Source organism: Tenrec ecaudatus, chromosome 1, assembly GCF_050624435.1.
Source record: "Tenrec ecaudatus isolate mTenEca1 chromosome 1, mTenEca1.hap1, whole genome shotgun sequence".
In the NCBI taxonomy this organism is placed as follows: Eukaryota; Metazoa; Chordata; class Mammalia; order Afrosoricida; family Tenrecidae; genus Tenrec; species Tenrec ecaudatus.
In genome coordinates this window covers 51613066-51633432 of record NC_134530.1, presented here as the reverse complement: position 1 = coordinate 51633432, position 20367 = coordinate 51613066, and the positions used below count along the sequence as shown (strand labels likewise).

At 39.7% G+C, this 20367-nt stretch overlaps 1 protein-coding gene and 1 non-coding gene across 4 annotated transcripts in view; both read right to left on the bottom strand.

Annotated features, from left to right (window-relative positions):
- PHACTR4 (phosphatase and actin regulator 4) overlaps window positions 1-20367 on the bottom strand; it is a 110995-nt gene that overhangs the window by 40744 nt on the left and 49884 nt on the right. Inside the window, exon 1 of one of the 3 annotated variants that reach the window (XM_075553125.1) lies at window positions 7092-7359. The exons of the other annotated variants lie outside the window; for them this stretch is intronic. Within the exon in view, the coding sequence (XP_075409240.1) occupies window positions 7092-7137 (46 nt within the window). The 5' untranslated portion in view covers window positions 7138-7359. Of the gene's footprint in view, window positions 1-7091; window positions 7360-20367 lie in introns of those variants that run through there. 3 annotated transcript variants of the gene reach the window in all.
- Window positions 14963-15097, bottom strand: LOC142437896 (small Cajal body-specific RNA 14). Its single transcript, XR_012782398.1, has one exon.

Sequence of the window (20367 nt, the reverse complement as noted above, 5' to 3'; positions counted from 1 at the left end):
CAAACTATAACAGATCTTGTTTTTAACAGTATTTTAAAAGCATCAGAACATTTTTAATGGAGAAAACCAATTTATGAAAATCATGTTATTATTACTCATATTTGCCTTGTAAAAAAGAGATTACTTTTATATTTAAAGAATTGTTTTAGAAAATGGCTTGCCCTCCTCTCTCTTGCCCTTTCTGCCTATGCTGTGTGTGGATCTGGCTGTTGAGATCAGGAGACACATGAAGCTAAGCGGATGGAGCTTGAGCCCTGGAGCTGGAGGAGTCATGAGGAGGTCCCTGCCAGCACTGAGATGCTTCCACTGCTACTGGATCCACAAGACTTTCCAAACCCACTGGCCTATGATCTTCCTGCATTCAGGCTGCGTGAATCTGAAGAGGAATTTATAGACTGATCAATGACTTCAGGATGATAAACCTTCCTACTGAAGACCAATCAGGTGGCATTCTTCATGTCTGCCCATTACCCCCACCTGCCCGAGTCTCTGTCAAACTTTTGTGAACCATACTTCTCAATCTAGGGATCATTTATTGTATAAAAGCCTTAGAATATTAAAAAAAATAGAAAAAGGAAATGGCAACAAAATTACAGAGTGCAAAACATGCCTCTAATGAACAAAGGAGGATTTGTTAACAGAAGGTCAGTAACTTCCCTTAGGTTTATTACAAAGCTCTGGCCTTAAGCTGAGCAGCCAGTCAGGGAATAGGTCTCTCTTCACTTTGTGGAAGAATGAAGATTCCAAATGGGGACCTGCACATAGACCAAGAGGCAGTCGTTTGCACAGAAAGAAACGGGAATACTGCATGGTTTAAAGCCAGGAAAGGTGTGTGGTCAGGTTTGTGGCCCCTTCATCATACTGAACAAATAATCCAAGAAAGTGGACTAATGGAGAAAAAGAAGGCATCAGGATTGGAGGAAGGCTCATTAACAAGCTGCAATATGCAGATGACAAAACCTTGCTGTTGAAAGCCAAGAGAACTTGAAGCACTTATTGATGAAGATAAAAAACTAGAGTCTTCAATATGGATTACAACTCAACATCAAAAAAAGATCTCACAAATGGACTAATAAGTGATATAATAATAAAGAGAAAAGACTGACTGAACATGTCAAGGGTTTCATTTGACTGGGATCCACAATCAACACCCATGAAAACAACAGTCAAGAAATCAATATATTACATTGGGCCAGTTTGCATACAAAGACCTTTGGTAAAGTGTTATAAAGCAAAGATGTCAGTTTTAAGGACTAAAGTGTGTCTAATAAAAAATAATTTTAACTGTTTCAAATGTACCTTTAAAGCTAGATAATAAATAAGGATAACCAAAGAAAAACCTATTTGAATAATTTGAATTTTATTGAATAATTTGGATTAAGTTACTGAAGAACACTGAATATACCACTGTCAAAAGGATGAACAATGAAGAGTCAGAATGTCCCTTAGAAGCACGGATAGTAAGACTTTGTTTTCATACACTTTGGACGTATTGTCAGGAGAGCCAGTCCTTGGAGAAAGGCATCATGCTTGGTCAAGTAGGGTCAGTGAAAAGGAGGAAGAGCTTCGGGGAGATTACCTATTGATTCTAACAACGGGATCATATCTAATAAGGACTCATGAGGATGATGCAGGACCAAGCAGTGTTTTGTTGTTGTACAATTATACTTTGCAAAAACAACAACTCTAAATTTGCAGGTAAAGTTAAGTCTGATGTCCCAACTCCAGATTACAGTTTCTGAACAAAATTGCCTTTAACAGGAGTCATGCTGCTTTACTCCTGGAAATTTACTACGTACGCTTTTTGATAAAAATTATAAGTTGAAAGCAAGTTTTTGAGGGGTGAGGGGCCAGAATGTAAGATATTCTCTGTGATAAGTAGGTCTGTTGTGCCAACATGGCCAATGAACACACGTGAGATTGGTTGAAGGGCGGAGAGATAAATAGCTCGGCAAGCCTCGCCTCTTGCTCTTTGCTCACTGGACGAGTGTGCAGCTGCCTTGCTTGTTCTGTGCCTCCATTTGCAAGCTACACTGTCTGTGGGATGCCTACCCGTGGACTGTGTCGCTGTAACTTGAGGTTCCTTCAAGACCTGCTTCTCTCATGAAAAGAAAACTCAAGTATACCTGTGAATTGAAGGAATCTGTAGTCGTCACCATAGGCTAGCCTGAACACCCACTAGAGCAGAGAGGCATCAACGATTCAGCACTGGAAAACCACAGGAAAGTTGTTAAGGGTCCACCACAGACTACAGCGAGCGTTCCTGCAAGTCCTGAATCACATGCGGAAAAGCATGCCTGTTTCTTCCAAACCAGAGAAAAGTATTTATTGTCTTAGATTATCTTTAATTAACCATATTGCTAATTCAGGGAATCTTGGTGGCATACTGGATTACAAGTTGGACTGCAAACTCTAAAATCAGCAGTTCAAACCCACCACATGCCCCGCAGGAGAAAGATGAGGCTTTCTGCTCCAGTAATGATTTGCACTCTCAGAAACTGATCAGGGAAGTTCTAATCTGCCTTACAGAGTTGCCAAGAGTTCAGAATTAACGTGATGTCAGTGAGTTTGGTCCCGAGAGTCATCTCTACATCAGTTGTTGCTGTTGTTAGGCACTACCGAGTTGGTTCCAACTCAGAGCAACCCTCTGCTATGAGAATGCAGTACTGACTGAAACTAGAACCAAACACTGCCCAATCCTGTGTAATCCTCACATTTGCTCCTATACTGCATCCCACTGTTGACATCCCGCTATGTCAATCCATCTAGAGGGTTTTTCTCTTTTTTCTTCCTGCTCCTCTACTTTACCAAGCATGATGTCCTTCTCTAGGGACTAGACTCTCCTGAAAACATATCCAAAGTATGTAAGAAGTCTCGTTATCCTTGCCTCTAAGGAGCATTCTGGCTATTTCTTCCAAGACGGATTTGTTTGTCCTTTTTGGCAGTCCATGGTAATCTTTGCCAGCACAATTCAAACATGCTGATTAATGGTATGCTTTAATTTTGCTATTTTAGTTGTATTATATTTTATCCATATAGAAATCTCGTTTATTTTCCCCCTGAATTAAGATATTTTTCTAAATCACTTTGACCCAAACTAGTAAAAACATCACAAGAGTAGTGTTTTAAAATAAATCAAATGGTGATATAAAGGTACATAGAAGAGAGGAAATGATATGTAATACAGTGGGGTTTTTAATTGCAAAATATTCCTATATAAAAGATAAATGGGAAAAATACGGTTAATAGGTAAAAAAATAAAGGTGGGTGGGTGGAAGAATGTTAAAGAATGGCAATGTTGTTAAGTACTATGAAGTTAATTCTGACTCAGTGACTTTACAGTGTTTCCAAGGCTGCAATCACAAAAGTAGACGATGATAATCTCTCCTGAAACAGTTGGTAGGTTTGAACTGGAAACTTCTCAGTTAACAGGTGAGCACTCAACCACTGTGTCACCAGTACTCCTTTAGAGTGGGGGACTATAAAGGCAGAAAAAAGGAAAGTTTCAGGCTAAATGGATGGATAAAGCTTATTAAAATTCTTTGGACTTGTGCCTAATTTCAGGATATGTGCTAATTACTTTGGTTGTTTTAATATGATTCATAGCAAAGGGTTCTAGTGAACATGGAAACAGCTTTCATGTAGATCAAATACTACAAACTATTATTTGAAAAATTCATCTGTGTAAAACTACAGACTTCTCCTAAGGGATTATTTCACTTAAAAATAACTTTTAATATCTGGGGTCTTAAAGGTTTGAAGGTAAACAAGTGGCCATCTAGCTCAGAAGCAACAAGGCCCACATGGAAGAAGCACACCAGTCTGTGTGGTCACAAGGTGTCGAAGGGCTCAGGTATCAGGCATCATAAGAACAAAAAAATCTTACCATAGTGAATGAGGGGGGAGTACAGAGTGGAGACCCAAAGCCCATTTGTAGGCGACTGGACACCCCCTTACAGAAGGGTCTCAGGGAGGAGATGAGCCAGACAGGGTGCGATGTAGCAACAATGATGAAAACATACAACTTTCCTCTAGTTCCTAAATGCTCCCAGCCCCCCCCCACCCCCCATCATGATCCCAATGCTACCTTGCAAGTCTGGCTAGACCAGAGGATGTACACTGGTACAGATAGGAACCAGAAACACAGGGAATCCAGGGTATCCAGATGATCCCTTTAGGACCAGTGGTGTGAGTGGCGATACTGGGAGGGTAGAGGGAGGGTGGGTGGGAAAGGAGGAACCAATTACAAGATCTGCATGTGATCTCCTCCCTGGGGAAGGGAGAACAGGAAAGTGGGTGAAGGGAGACGTCAGACAGGGCAAGATATGACAAAATAATAATTTATTAATTATCAAGGGTTCATGAGGGAGGGGGGAGTGGGGAGGGACAGGAAAAAATGAGGACCTGATGCCAGGGGCTTAAGTGGAGAACAAATGTTTTGAGAATGATGAGGGAAATGAAGGTACAAATGTGCTTTACACAATTGATGTATGTATGGACTGTGATAAGAATTGTATGAGCCCCTAATTAAAAAAAAAAAAAGAAAACCATTAGTTAAAAAAAAAGTTCTGCTAGTAAGAAACTAATATATGACAAACTTATATGGAAGGGAAACTATAAATCTAGTCTCTAAGAAATAAGGCAGCGATAGAGAAATAAAATAATAAAATAAATTTTTGTATGAACTGATGAGGATAACTGCTTATTTCCTTGAATAGAAAACACAGTGTAAGTTCCTCCTCTGCATTTAAATACCTGATTCATTTGCCAGTTGTGACAGATCCTCTGGTAAATCACTGATTAGATGCTGGTCCAACATCTGATAAATCTGCCTGTGAAGCTTTCAGCAAATATGACTTATTTGAGAACATTCTTTTTGATAATAGCCTTTCATTATAAGCTAAGAGAGCCAACTAGTATTTTTTAAGAAAAATAATGTATCACATTTTAAGTATATTTGTATTTCTTTCTTGTCATTATTTTAAATTTGTATTTCCAACTCATAAGTAAGTTATTTTGGGGGGCTCAGACATGAATTATGCCTACACAGCATCTTCTATGATATTTAGAGTACCTTAAAGATAGTACAAAACTAATTCATTATGTTCTTTCATTTTGCATCACTTCACTAAACAAATTAATACTATCAAATATTAAAGTTCAAAACTATTATGTTAAAGACCTCGAATGGCAAATAAATGACTTAGGTTTGAATTCGCTTTATATATTTATCCTTAAAGAATCTGCAAGGTTTTCCAAACACCTATCCATTGAAATATTTTATAATTTCATTAGGAAATTGTTACACATAAGTCCTTAAAGCACTGGTTTAGTACTTGGAGTTGTTCAAGATTAAACCATGATGACCTGATCCTGATAGGTTCGACTAGACTGCATCCAGAATTTATAAATCATTTATCATTTAAATAATCGATCTAGGTCATAGGAACTAAAACTCAAATATTAAATCCAGCAAAAACAGAAAAATCTGAAGTTAGGTACCCAACAGATTTCTATTTCTCCGTCATAGATCTTTTATTACAGTTCCTGGCAGGTAGCAAAATTGATAGAATTTATTATCTCACTTTTTAAAAAGGCACAAAAAATAGCATCAAACTTCATTAACTGTGATAAATTTATGTTATACGGATGTGAGATAGGCATTCTTCAGAAATACCATCTGCCACCACTACATTGTACCTGCTTAACAATTTATTAGTTTTCAAACATTTTCAGTTCTAGATCAGAAATAAATACTTAGCATTGTTTGGGTCCTTATTATGCTTATGAACAAAGAACAGAAGAGTTTGATAGTCCAAAAGTGAACTTCAGTAATTACTTTGAAGAGCAAAACCTAAGGGGCCCGGCGGGGGTGTGTGGGGAAAACAAAACCCAAACCCATACTATCGAGGAAATGAGGACAGAGAGAGAGGTATAGGGAGTTAGAATACTATGGCTTTAATTGCAGTTCTTAAATTGGGGAGTGGCCCAACAGTGTTCTTTGTATTTCTCACTATCTATATCTTTTCCTATTTATAAAATACTCCATTTTAAAAAAGTCAATTATGAAACTGATGAACAACCAGGTGATCAAAGCAGTGAGTCGGGTTCTGACTGCAGTCAAAAAAATCTTTTGCAGGTTGACTCACTTTCTGATCCATGCTCCTCCGTTCTGGTAAACTTTGAAAAAAAATTCTTCTTTGAGTATTTTTTCTGGAAAGTTCTCAAATGAAAAAGTGACCTTTCGATACTAAATAGCACAGCATTAGGAGACATTAGGGAATATCTCCTATGCTCTCCCACTTAGATAATATTCCCTAAAACCACCTGCATTTTCACTCTTGAACCAAAAGCAGTTTAAGACAGAACATGTTTTCTGTTGCTTTATAAATCAAAAGAAGGTATGTTTTCGGTTTTTAAAAGGTAATAGAATGCCAAACAATGATTTCCTGGCCTCCTTTTACTTTGCTTGCATTTGACAATCTTTTAAAGAATATTCAGTTCAATCTCAATTTAAGATCCTTCATCTTGGAACTCTTGAGCTACATTTACAACCATCACTTTGGTCTCTAGCCACCCCCGAGATAGCAACTCTTCACATGAAAAGCACTGACTTCGGAAATGCTCAGACTGAGTGCTGCCTGATGAGAAACGGAAAGGCCAACACAATGGGAAAACATGAGACTTAATTTGTAAAAAGTTTAAATGAGTCTAAAAGATTAAGTCAATTCTTAAAAGCTCTGAAGTTCACAGTTTTAGTTCTACATATATATTAACTGTATAAGTCCTGTGAGATACCACTGGGTCCTAAGTAAGAGTTTCTGTAGCACTTAGGCTGCAAGAGATGGATCATATTAAAAAAAAAACTCCAGAGGGATCAATTAAAACAAAACTACGAGTGGGAAATTAATAAAAACCAAATGAAAAAACAACCAAGTTTTCACTCATTCTTCACAAAGTTGTAGATGTTCCAAAGGTGTAAACATCACAGTCCTTAACATTCAAATTCCTAAGTTGATACTCAGCTTCACCTATAAATCTGCCTTGCTTTTGTCAAGAGTTTCTCAGTTTCTTTGCCTTCTATTACTCACCGACTGCATCTGGATTTACCGGTCTGGATACGTCAGCTTGCCCCATGATTATATTGTCTGATGTAAATCACGACAACAAACTGTCTCAGCCACAAGAAAATCTTTCTTAAAAAATCAATCCACATAAGGAGAGGGCACGCAGCCTTCTCTCTGCGCCGCTGCCAGACGCGAGGTAATGGCACGAGGTCAGTTAATCTGCTGAAGTGTCTGCTGTCCTGTATCCTGCTCTGGGTATTTGTGGTTCCTTTAAGTATGTCTTCACGCTGGCTCTCTTCACACAGGAATGCCTGTCATTCCAGAGTGCACCCTGTGTAGAGCTGAAGTGCAGGAAGGGGAGGAGCCTGCCAATCACATTCTAGCTGCTGAGAGGCGCAGCACAGACAATCCACACCCCTTTTCCTGACACTGAGCTTGGTGGGAACTCTCCGGGCTAGAGCCACGGAGGACAGAGAGTGCTCTCACGTCTACCAAAGGCAAATGAATACACTCAATCTCTCTCTCTCTCTCTCTCTCTCTCTCTCTCTCTCTCTCTCTCTCTCTCTCTCTCTCTCTCTCACACACACACACACACACACGTATATTCCGCATAGCAAGCTAATGTGAGCAGAAAACCACTCAAAGACATGCCATTTCACAGCTTGCTGGTTGTAAGCATGTATATTTCTTAACAGTGACTAGTATATCTAAAACAAAATAAGCCATAGGTATTGGAAATTAATATTAGGAATGACATTTTTTGACAGAATATACATACTTCTGAGAATAAAAGATTTTTAAAATTTTGCTTGCTAATTTTAAATAGTAAAGATGAAACAAAATTTTCAACAGTATTAAACAATAGTTCTTGTTCTACAATAGCTACCATATAACTTTGAGGAATAAAAAATTTGAATCCAAAAAAAAAAAATTGAAGCCAAGTGTACCAAAAAACTGTAAAGATAACTAGTCCTATATGCTAGGCACAATCCATTGAAATATTAACTAATCGTAAGTACTGAAGGTATAACTCTTGCAAATGCTTTAAAAAACTTTAAATATAAGATATAATTAATTTACATAATTAAGCCCATACATTTTAAAGTGTAACAAGATGAATTTTTACATGTGTATGCACCTGTGTACTAAGAGTTTTTAAAATGTAGAAAAGCCACATGAAACTTATTAAGACTGCCACATACTCTGGATTACAATCTTAAGCCTAGAAGTACGAAGTCAAAAGTTCTCCCAAATTACTTTTCTGAGCACACACACGGTACAATTGTATGGGCTAACCACTGTTTATGCTGTAAGAAGGCCTGCTATAATTAATCTACCTGAATTGGAACCTCAACATTACAAGCCCTGGATCTGTCATCAAATGAATGAACACTTTGGAGTGCTATCCAAGAAGACTTCAAAAAGTCCATGGAAAAATGGGATAAAAGATCATGGAATTTCCTCACCAGCTTTTTGAAGCTCCTGTGGATTAAGACGTATGATATAGGTTATTTTATTTAATTGTCACCATAACTATCCATATGCTCCGAGGCGTATTTTATTTATGCACCCTATTTTCAAATGAGAAAACTAAGACTCAGTGAAGTCAAATCCTGTGTCTCGTTTCATGAAGTTCTTAAGGTCCAATATTTCTTTAACAAAAGAGCTACCGAAAAAGAAAAAGAGCTTTAAAAATCTTTGTTCTCCAAACTGAGATTCCCCCAAAGTATGTGGACCTTCTCAGCCTTTCTTTACATGTTCTCATTTATTTCTCCCATCACCTGTCATCTGCTTTTGATAAAGAGGGGAAAAGTATATATTGTATACAGCAAAGGTAAAAATATGAAAATGGCCATGTTAAGGTGACAGTACAAAAAAAGTGAGTTGAGGCAATATTTGAACTGTTAATACTGATGCCAAAAACCAAACTCACTACCTGCCATCAAGCTATGCTGACTCATGGTGACCCCCCATTTACAAGAGTAAAAAGCCCCATTTTTCTCCCATTGAGTGGCTGATGTTTTGAACTGCCAACCACCTGGATCGCAGCCCAATGTATAACCACTACATCGCCTTACTTTACTGCCATCGAGTCAATGCTGACTTTTAGTGACCCTCTGTGGGTTTCGGAGACCATATTTGATTACCGTTGGGCTGCTTGGTGTTTCGAACCACCAACCACATGGAACCGCTGCCCAACTCGCAAACACTACATCACTAAGCTCCGTTAATACTGATAGTTGTCAGAAACACATCATGAGGTTGATCATTAAAACAGGAAAGAAAGTAGAAGAAAAAATACATTGAAATAATTCTCCAATTTAAGGATGTCTAACACCTTGGAACCCAGGTCTCTAATTAGTTTAAAAGTGGATTGTTTTCACTACTGTATCAGTTTTTATTACTCTAAAATGGGGGTATACATGATATTATACAAAAGGAAGCAAAGTTATTGTTTTCCACTCAGTAGATTCTCAACACATTGTAGCTATCACAGATGCAACATAGCAGCACATAGCTCAAGAACCTGAAGTTTGAAGTTACCCATTTTAAATTCTAATGCCATCACTTACTCTATTTTATCTCTTTATCCTCATCTCCTAATTTGTAAAATGGGCTTAACAGTATTTACCAGAATAGGGGAGCTGTAAGGACTGCATGACATGAATGAAAATGAAGTGCAGGGCAACACACCTACTATGTTAAAGCTCTGAATGAATGTGACAACTACAGTTATGGTAAACAGACAAGTCAAGGCGGGAGAGGTCAGGTCAGGAGCAACAAGTCAGTGGTCATAATCAGGAGGTTTGTTAGAAAAGGAAGACAACATTTTGGCCTCACGAATCTGGAAAACAGAGTTGAAGTTTATGAATATGGAGGTTTCGAAGGCCAAATCAAAGAATCAGAGCAAGAAAGAAATCTGAAAACAACCAGGTAGGAAAACATCTAGCAGAGGGAAGGGCTCATACTAACACATTACCTGCATATCTGGGTTAAGTGCCACCAAGGCATGAAAATCTGCCTCCTGATCCCCAGAACTATGACTAGAAACCAGGTCTCTATTCAACCCCCTAAACTCATTTCAGCTCTTGAATAAATGGCCAGAGAAATATTTAAACTCCCAAACACTATTTCCCAAGAAAGTCCATATTTAACAACAATGGATCTCTTAGAACTGCTAATTATGTTGCCAATGGGCCATGCCAACATGGGTTCTCTAACCAGTTGGCAATAAATATTACTTTGTGCCAACTGGAAAGATGACAGGCAGAGACAGCCAGATACTGGCCCACTGATGGATTCACAATGTAATAATCAAAGTCTTGAGCTCATTCTAGTTTCTATGCAGTGAGCTTTAGAAGGGAAAAAGCAGACAACAATATCTTGTTGTCATCTAATAAAAAGACACTATCTTTTTAGAGTACCTCCCCACATAGTTTATTGCCTTAAGGAATGGGGAGCGGGGTGTTACCAGGTTTAAATTTTGTGAATCTCTGCTTATTTTATTTAGGGAGAGGGCACAAAAGGCCCTATGAAAATATTTGGTAACAGAATTTAAATGGTGTGATTTATAGACAGGCTAAGAATCACAGTAGGTTTTTACTGTTTGATGTCTGAACTTAGAATTTGGTGCAAATAAAGGTTTAACATGATAGTGGGACAAGAGGAAAGTAAAAGGAAATAGAGGAAAGAACTAGGAGACAAAGGGTATTTATAGAGGTCTAAATACAGGCATGTACATATGTAAATATATTTATATAGGATGGTGGGGAAAGAGATCTATGTGCATATATTTATAGGTTTAGTTTTAAGGCAGCGGATGGACATCGGACTTCCACTCAAGTACTTACTCAATGAAAGAATACTTTGTTCTATTAAATTGGCATTCCATATATACACCGTCCAGACACGATAGCTGAAGACAAATGTGTGCATAAGCAGATACGGTGAAGAAAGCTGATGGTGTCCGGCTATCAAAAGATACAGCGTCTGGGATCTTAAAGGAGGATGAGTGCAGAGTGTAGACCCAAAGCCCATCTGAAGGCAACTGGACGCCTCCTTACTGAAGGGTCACGGGGAGGAGATGAGCCAGTCAGGGTGCAGGGTAGCAATGATGAAACATACAACTTTCCTCTAGTTCTTAAATGCTTCCTCCCCACACTAAGATGATCCCAATTCTACCTTAACAAATCTGGCTAGACCAGAGGATGTACACTGGTACAGAAAGGAACGGGAAACACAGGGAATCCAGAACAGATTATCTCTTTAGGACCAGTGATTGAGAGTAGTGATACCTGGAGAGTAGAGAAAAGGTGGGGTAGAAAAGGGGGAACCTATTACAAGGATCTACATATAACCTCCTCCCTGGGGGATGGACAACAAAAGTGGGTGAAGGAAGATGTCGGAGAGTGTAAGATATGACAAAATAATTTATAAATTATCAAGGGTTTGTGAGGGAAGGAGAAGCAAGGGGGAACCGGGGAGGGAGGGGGAAAATGAGGAACCGATATCAAGGGTTCAAATAGAAAGCAAATGTTTTGAGAATGAGGAAGGCAACAAATGTACAAATGTGCTTGACACAATAGATGAATGTATGGATTGTGATAAGAATTGTATGAAACCCCCAATAAAATGATTTTTAAAATGAATTTGGTGCTTGTCCTAATTCCCCATGAAACAATTGGATTTTAGTGAATTAACTTGTGGTGAAAATGTGTTTCTAAGTGTGTTAGTCTGGGTACTTTAGAGAAACAAATCCACAGAAGATCATGCATAAGAGAGTTTTATATAAAGGGTAAGTACACATCAAGAAAACAGCCCAACTCAATGCTGCCCAAGCCCACCATTAACCCATATGTCCGACACCAATCCACAAAATCCTCCTCCATCTCACAAAACACATGCAATGATGTCGAATGCAGGAGGAATGCCAAATCAGTGAATGTGTAGGCATTTCAGCGCTGGCAGGGGTCTCCACACGGCTGCTCTAGCACCCAGGGCCTGCAATGGGGTAGGTCCATGTGGCTTCTCCTTGGGGTTGTCTTGCAGGAAGTGAGCCGGCTAAGGCAGCTGCACCCTGGTCTATCACAAAGCAAGAGACCTGAGAACTAGAAAGGTGAGGTTCACTGAGCCATTTATCTCTCCGCCCTTCAACTAACCCCACATGTGTTTATTGGCCAGGTTGGCAAAATAAACTTTGACTAAGTGTATGTAATTCCTCTTGTCACTAGTTTTGAGACCTGACTTCAACTTAAAGAGTCTCTCCTAGATGGCTAATAAAAAGGTTCAAGGTGTGAGTCCCCACAGAGGCACGTCAGAATAAAGGCCTACTGATGCACAAAAGCAGCCATCAAATACCTTATGGGACAGAGTTCTCTTCTTACATACTTTGCATGAGGTGGATTCAACCAACAGTACCAGTTCTGTTGTTTCAGCTCTAGTTTTAAAACATTTTCAAAATTCTGAAGTTTCTAATTCAGAAAATAAATTTTATATTCAAAGTTCTTTGCCTTGGGGAGGGAGGAAATGGAGTTGAGGCTCAGAGTCTAACCCAAATACTAGGCATAAAACCCATGTTACCAAATATTCTCATTGATTATTTTCTTTCCTTAAGAAGCATTTTGTTCCTCTGATATGTTACTCACTGCGCCAACCTTGAACTTTCCACTACACAAACGGCAAAGTTTGAAAAAAATATCTTCTGTGTTCATAACTCTGCTGAGGGTCAAAGCGAAAACATGACTTGAAAGAACCCATACAGGGCAAGGGTCACCCGTCACATCTCACCAAAGATTCAAAGGCGTGACACTTGAGTCTAAGCACTGCTCTTGCTCAGACAACATATGGTGCTTTTGTTAATGTGATAGGAACATTTGTCATTGTGGGGTTTTTTTGCACTTTATTTATGTAAAATAACGTAACCATGGTTCCAAAGAAAGTTAGTGTCAGCAGTAAAGGTAAGGAAAACTGAGAACCATGACAGAATTAAAAGAAAGCAATTTTGGGAAAATTGAATCAGGTTGCTGCTTGTCTGATTTGGCAATTGAATACAACATGGCTAACTTGACATTACCAACTTTTTTTTTTTTTTGCTTTGTGGGGCTGGGGGGTGGGGGAAGGTGTAAAACTGTTAACCATGAAATAAAGAACCCAGATCATGGGAGAGGTTGAAAAGTTAAGTTAATTTGAATAAATCAGCGACAACTCGATGGGGATAGTGTATCCGAGGCAGTAATATGAAAGAAGGCTAAAAGTCTCAAGAGTAATTTAAAGTGCTGGAAAAATTTATAAATTAATTTATAAGTGAATTACACTTTTAAGTGTAATTTTTGGGCGTCAGAACCAATTATTTGGTTTTCCATTATTTCTAATGGGAAAAATATTTTCAGTTCTCTTAACTTTTTGGTGTTTGAACATGAATTTGGAACGAATTGAGTTAGATAAGCAAGGTATCACTGTAATTATAAATTTTCTTGAACTTGAAATTTTCTAAAAATCATTTTATTGGGGGCTCTTACAGCTCTTTATCACAATCCATACAACAATTCATTGTGCCCAGCACCTTTGTACATATGTTGCCATCATTATTTTCAAAACATTTTCTTTTTACTTGAGCCCTTAGTATCAGCTCATTTCCCCCCTCCCACCCTCATGAACTCTTGATAATTTATAAATTATTTTTTTCATGTCTTACACCAGCCATTCTCCCTTCACTCATTTTTCTGTTGTCCATCCCCTTGGGGGGGTTTATATGTTAAACACTGTGATCAGTTTCCCCTTTTTCCCACCACTTTCCCCTTACCCTCCTGGTATTACTACTCTCATTTTTGGTCCAGAGGAGTTTATCTGTCCTGTGTGACCTTGCAATTTCTTTTATTCATTTACTCCAAAATTGTTATTTTCTGTGTGTAATTTCTTAAGACTCTATTTTCCTCTGCCAGTAAAAACATTCTTCTAACAGTGGTTCTCAACCTTCCTAATGCCGTGACTCCTTAATGCAGCTCCTTATGTTGTGGTGACTCCAACCACAAAATTATTTTCGTTGATACTTCATAACTGTCATTTTACTACTGTTATGAATTAGGTGACCCCTGTGAAAGGGTCCTTCGACCCCCAAAGGGGTCACGACCCACAGGTTGAGAACTGCTGTGCTAACTCATAGTGACCCCTTGTGGTTTTCTGAGACAGCAACTGTTTAAGGGAATAAAAAGCCCAGTCTTTTTTCTTTGGAGTGGCTAGTGGTTTCGAACTGCTCAAAAGCCAATAAAAACAGGATCTTCTGAGAGGATCTGCTGAATCAGTTAAATTCAAGGCAAAAGTTGGCTTACAAGGTTATGCGGAGTTTTTTTTTTTGGCTTTCAAAATCAGTAATCTTAATAGATTTTCTTGAAGGATAAAGGCCAGTCCCAGGGGGTTATTATTTAAAAGTTTGAAAAAAACTGGTGACTGTACTGGTGAGAAAAAGTCCAGGAAAATTACCCTAAGAAATAGCCTCCCCCATCAAGAGAATGCACCTGCTCATTCTTCCAGGCAGTGAGAGCTGTCATGCAAGAGTTACATCAGAACATCTTCTCCCATCTACTCTATAGTCCTGATCTTGCCTTTTCAGGGTTCTTTCCATGCCCCCAAACTCAAAAGGAATAACTGCCTTTTTGCCATGGTATAAACTGAATAAAGAATTATTCAGGAAAGAGAGAAATTTATAAAAACAACCTTCAGAGGTATATAGACCTAGGTGGAGGACATGTTAAAAAATGGTAGCTTCACATTTTGACAGTCCTGTTTAATTAAAATATCTGACTTTGCAGCAATATATTTTTTTACTTACCTGGTGTATTAATAATCTTTGATGACTCATTCTTTAACAAGTGAATTCCATTATCTCTTTTTAAAAATATGTATGGAACCATCGCACAGAAAATCTGATCACTATACAGACCCTGTCGGCAGGAACCACGTGTTTTGATGTGAGTGACTCTCCACGGTTGCACTGTACAACTGACAAGGCAATCAATACCAGGATCAGTCACTGTCCATTATCTCTTAATTCTATTTTCCCACAAACATTCTGAAAGCTTTTATATTTCTTTTCCTAATAAAAGCCTGTCAAAGCCTTTGAATATTGATAGCAATTCAAAGTTTAGGGCAGGGGTCCTCAAACTTTTTAAACAGGGGGCCAGTTCACTGTCTCTCAGACCCATTGGAGGGCCAGACTATAGTTTTTTTTTTAAAAAAAAACTATGAACAAATTCCTATGCACACTGCACATCTTTTTTTTGGGGGGGGGAATCCACTTATTCCCTACTTAGAAAATATGGGGGGGTAGTATCTTGGGTATCAAATCTAAGCATCGGAGGCGCCCAGGAGCCTCCCTCTGGACCCTTTCAGCCACAAGTATGTGGTGCATGGGAAGCAGGCCTAGGAGGTTCTCTTGTGCCACACACACTAAAGGACAGCCACAGAACTTCCAGAAGTCAGAGGTTCTGAGAGGTGGATAAAGGGGTGGAGCAGGAGAGGGTGGGGCACGGGGCTGAAGTCGGCAGGAGGGACTCGAACACTTGAATGTGCAAGAGGGGAGACTCTTCCTTCGGGAATGCTGACCACATAGGCCTGCACATGTCCGAGGAGGCCAACCTCCAAATGGGAGCAGCACATGGAAGGAAGAGCACTGTCCCAGGGATCTGAAGAGGTCACCTTCGATCTTGCAGGAACTCCTGTGCAGCCAGTGCAAGTCCTGGTAGAAGCGCAGATCCCCCAGGCGTCCAGCCATCCGCTTGTAGAAGGAACAGTAGAGGACGGCCACTAGTCTCTGAAACAGTGTCTGCAGTGGTCCAGACGAAGTGGTTGGAGTTTGTCCAGCATAAGGTCATCACCCAGATGTGAAGGGAGCTGCTGAGGGTGAAGTATACCACTGTCAGGAGGATGGTGCCTTTGAACTTGTGCAATAGGAGGTTGACCAGCCCCGCCTGGAAGACGAAGGTGTTGAAGAACATGAGGCAGACGATGATGATGTTGAGAGAAGTGCAACGTCCTGGAGGATGAAGAGGACCAGCTGGATGACGGGAGCTCCGAGAAGGAATTGACAAAGAGGTCACAGGTCAGCAGTAGGAACGGCAGCGAGCACCAGGCTGTAGTTACTGGTCTGGAGCGTCTTCCTTCTGCTCTCTTGGGCCTCCAGGGGCACATTCCAGAGTTTTCCATAAAACAGCTCCTGGCTCTAGCACCCACACAGAAGAGGAGGCCTGCAGTCTGAGTCAGGGCTGTTTCTCTTGCTCTAAGGCAAGGATCTCAAAGAGCCATCCTCCATTGTCTTGGGGATGCCTTCCTGGACTCTGGAAACCAGATTTCAATGTTGGAAGTGCCTGCAGGACGGCCATTCTACCTATAGCCCTCGGCTTTAGCTCCGAGCTTTATGTTTGGAAAATCGCTGTCCTGGACCACCCTGCCCAGGACTTCCGCTCGTTCTCGCCTGCTGACCAGAGCCTCCTGTGCCGCTGTGGCAGCTGAATCTGGCAGCTTCACACCGGCCAGAACCTTTCCATTCCCAGGGGATGGGAGCTTCAGGATCAGACAGGCCCATCATGGTGCCTCTGGTCCCTGGAACTTCCGGCTAGGGGTTTGAAATGCTGTTGGAGGAAAAAGTACAGGGGCCAGGGAAAGGCGACATTACCTTGGAACGCTGGCCTGAGGTGACACGGGGCTTGGACTTCATTTCTCGGTGGCCTTGCACATATCTTATTTTGAAGTAAAACAAACAAACAAAAGAGGGCGCAAAAAAACACCCTGCGGGCCACAATGTGGCCCATGGGCAGTAGTTTGAGGATTCCTGGTCCAGGGAACCAAGAAAGGTTTTGTTTCAATCTAAAGACTTACTAAGGAGGTCAGATTTTAAAGTTTATTGTGCCAACCTGGCCAATAAACACATGTGGGGTTAATTGAAGGGCAGTGAGATAAATGGCTTGGTGAGCCTCACCTTTCTTGTTCTAGGGTCTCTTGCTTTGTTGATGGTTGGTCCAAGGTGCAGCTGCCTTAGCCAGTTACCTGCTTCTGCTGGCAAGGCTGACTTCCTACAAGACATCCCTGATGAGAAGGCACATGGACCTACCCTGATGCAGCACTGGGTGCTGGAGCAGCCGTGTGGAGACCCCTGCCAGCGCAGAGATGCTTACACACTCACTGATTCTGCTTTCCTCCTGCAGTCAGCGTCATTGAGTGTGCATTGTGAGATGGAAGAAGACTTTGTGGATTGGTGTCAGACATATGGGTTAATGTTGGACTTGTGTGCTTGGGCAGCACTGGGTTGGGGTGTTTTCTTGATGTGCACTTCCCCTTTATATAAAACTCTCTCTTATACATATGATTTTCTGTGGATTTGTTTCTCTAAAGTACCCAGACTAACAAAGGGGGATATATATTTATTATTTGGAAAGTTTAAGTCTCCATCTTCTTGTCCATCCATTTAACATTTGTTCTACTCCAAATAATACGCTTTACATGAGCTGAAGGCAGATTTTGTGTAGTTATAATGAGAAACTCAAGGAGCTTTCATCTTAAAGAATGAACTGCTTTATTAATAAAACTATCTGACATTCAGAAAAATTTAAGATCCAATTGGCCTCTATTAAGGAATCATAAAATATCAATGATACACAGAAACTACTAGTCAGAAACCAAGGCACTGCCCATAAGTTTTGAAACCTGTTGAGTGTTCTCCAGTAAAGTGACATTCATTGCTAGTGACTCAAATAAGTGACTACTAGCCCTTGCCACTTATCTCTCTTTCTCTTTGTCATAAGCCTTTCCAACTAATCTGGTCCTGGAGTTCTTATCAAACGAAATGAGAACAAAATAAAAATAGTATCAACATTCAGTTATATACCCTGTGGGAATACAATAAATGTCTGATAAGTATAATAACATTTATAAAAGTAATTCAGAACTTTCTAACAAAGAATCTCCTTTAACAGCATTCTTTTCTAGTACATGTGGGGGAGAGTACAGTCTTCATCCTCTACTAATTAAAATATGTGAGTAATGAACACCTGGTTACACTCTGAGTCAAGAATACTTCCTGAAAAATAACTAAGGATAAATGATGTGTCTGTCAAATTTACTCCATCCAGTAGTTACACGTTTTTGTTTTCTACTTATGAAATACCCATCCACCTTTCACACCATTTATTTCCCTCAAAACTCAAGTCTTTTACAACCACAGGATCCTAGGAGCCTACAGGAATAAGGCACAGAAGAAAAAAAAAAAGGAGGGGGTTATGTATGTAATTTCTAGAGTAAAAGAGAAAGTATGTTTTGAATTGTACATACAAGCAGTCCCCAGAGTTATGAACCTGATCTGTTCTTAAGCCGATCTTTACATTAAATTTGTAAGGTTTTGTCTTAGTGATCATCTATATTTTATCTTTACTTCTACATAAAGCATTTAAAAACATTTACAAATACACTAAAACATCTTAAACACAGTATACAATGATAAAAAGTTCTTTAAAAATAATTAAAAAAAAACAAAAACCCAAAAAGTGTTTGACATCCCCTCATGCAGGAATAATAAAAGTAAATTGTAATGCAGTAAACTTTAATCTGGCTCTTCTAGCCACAGTCTTTGTTACTCCCGCCAAGTGACCTTCATTTCCTCTATGGACCTGGGTAAAAAGGTTGAAGAAGATACTGATAGAATTACATGATCCAATTGTGATTACTACCAAGACTAATTGTTAATTGTGGGGGTAATATAACAAAGAAAAGATGGAAGTTGTCAAGGATTTAATCTTGCTTAGATCCACAATGCTCATGGAAGCAACAGCAGCAAAGAGATCAAAGACATATTGCACTGGCTGGGCAGCCACCCAATGTGGAAATCAGAAATGTACATTTCTTACTCTTTTGAATATTCATCTATATAACACCGTATTCTAAGTGCCCACAGCAATGCTCATTATTGTCCATAGGTATGAAAATAAGACGGAACTGTTTGTACTATTTATTTATTCCTTTCATCAACTCATTACACTTATGATGAGATAATTTTTATTCCCTTGCATTTATTTCAGTAAACATATAAAGTGTCAAACCACAAAAGGTTAACAAGCGTCATTTGTTTCAGCTTTGTGTTTCATCCCAAATTCCCACAAAATGTAAGTGAACTATGGAATTTCTGAGAGTATTCAAAGAGCTAAAAACATTGCCAGTACAACTGCTGCTAAGTTCAGAAGTGGAAAGGGATTTTTCAAAGAAGAACATATTATGTTAAGAGAAATCGCATGTTTCTAATCTATCAAACACAATTATTGTCTAACTAGCCTACCACTACAGGAATGGGATCCTACTCCTACAGTGAAAAAATAGGTAAGGCTAAATCACAGTTGATGATGCTTGGATAAAAGCAAAGAATATTGCACATGAGAATGTCAATCAAGAAGCAATATGGACCCCCCATACCAGCTAGGTGGACAACTGCCCCTCCCCCAGAAGAATTTACTTTAGAGGACGGCACTGAAGCTGCAGTTAGGGGAGAGGGACGTGTCTGATCAGAGCACACGGGAGCAAATGAATGGGGAAGAGAGAATAGAACACATCCTGGCCCACCAGGCCTGGAGAGAATGTCCCTGCTCTAACAGCCAATGCACAGAGTGGACCATATGGCTGATCCCACTATGAGACATGACATCTCTTGCTGATCCATGGCCCTACATGACCCAGACTGACCCTGTGTCACTAAGGCAAAACACTAAAGGAGTGTGGCAGAGCAAGGAACTCCGAGGGAGTGCAAAGGATAAACTCTGGGGCCAGAGCAAGGCACTCCATTGGACTTGACTGAAGGACACGCCTAGAGGTCAAAAATCAGACCTTGATTTATTCACAGCTTTTTCTTTCTTTATAAAAATTTTAAATTAATTTATTCTTTTATGGGTCATTGGTTTTCTTTTTTGTTGTCATCGTTGTGTTCTCTTGGGCGCTTTGTCTTATTGTGCCTTGTTTTTTGGTGCATATTATTATCTCTGCAGAGCTATCTAGATAAGATAACAACAGGACCGATGGTTGGGGGGTGGGGGGTATGGGAAAGGTGGAGGCGGAGGAAAGGAATGGTGTTGACCAACCCAGGGACAAGGGAGCAACAAATGATCCAAAATTAGTGGCAAGGAGGGTATGAGAGGTCTGGTAGGGATTCAGCAAGGGCAATGTAACAGAGAAATTACTGAAATTCAAATGAAGGCTGAGTATGATAGTGGGACAAGAGGAAAGTAAAAGGAAATAGAGGAAAGAACTAGGAGACAAAGGGTATTTA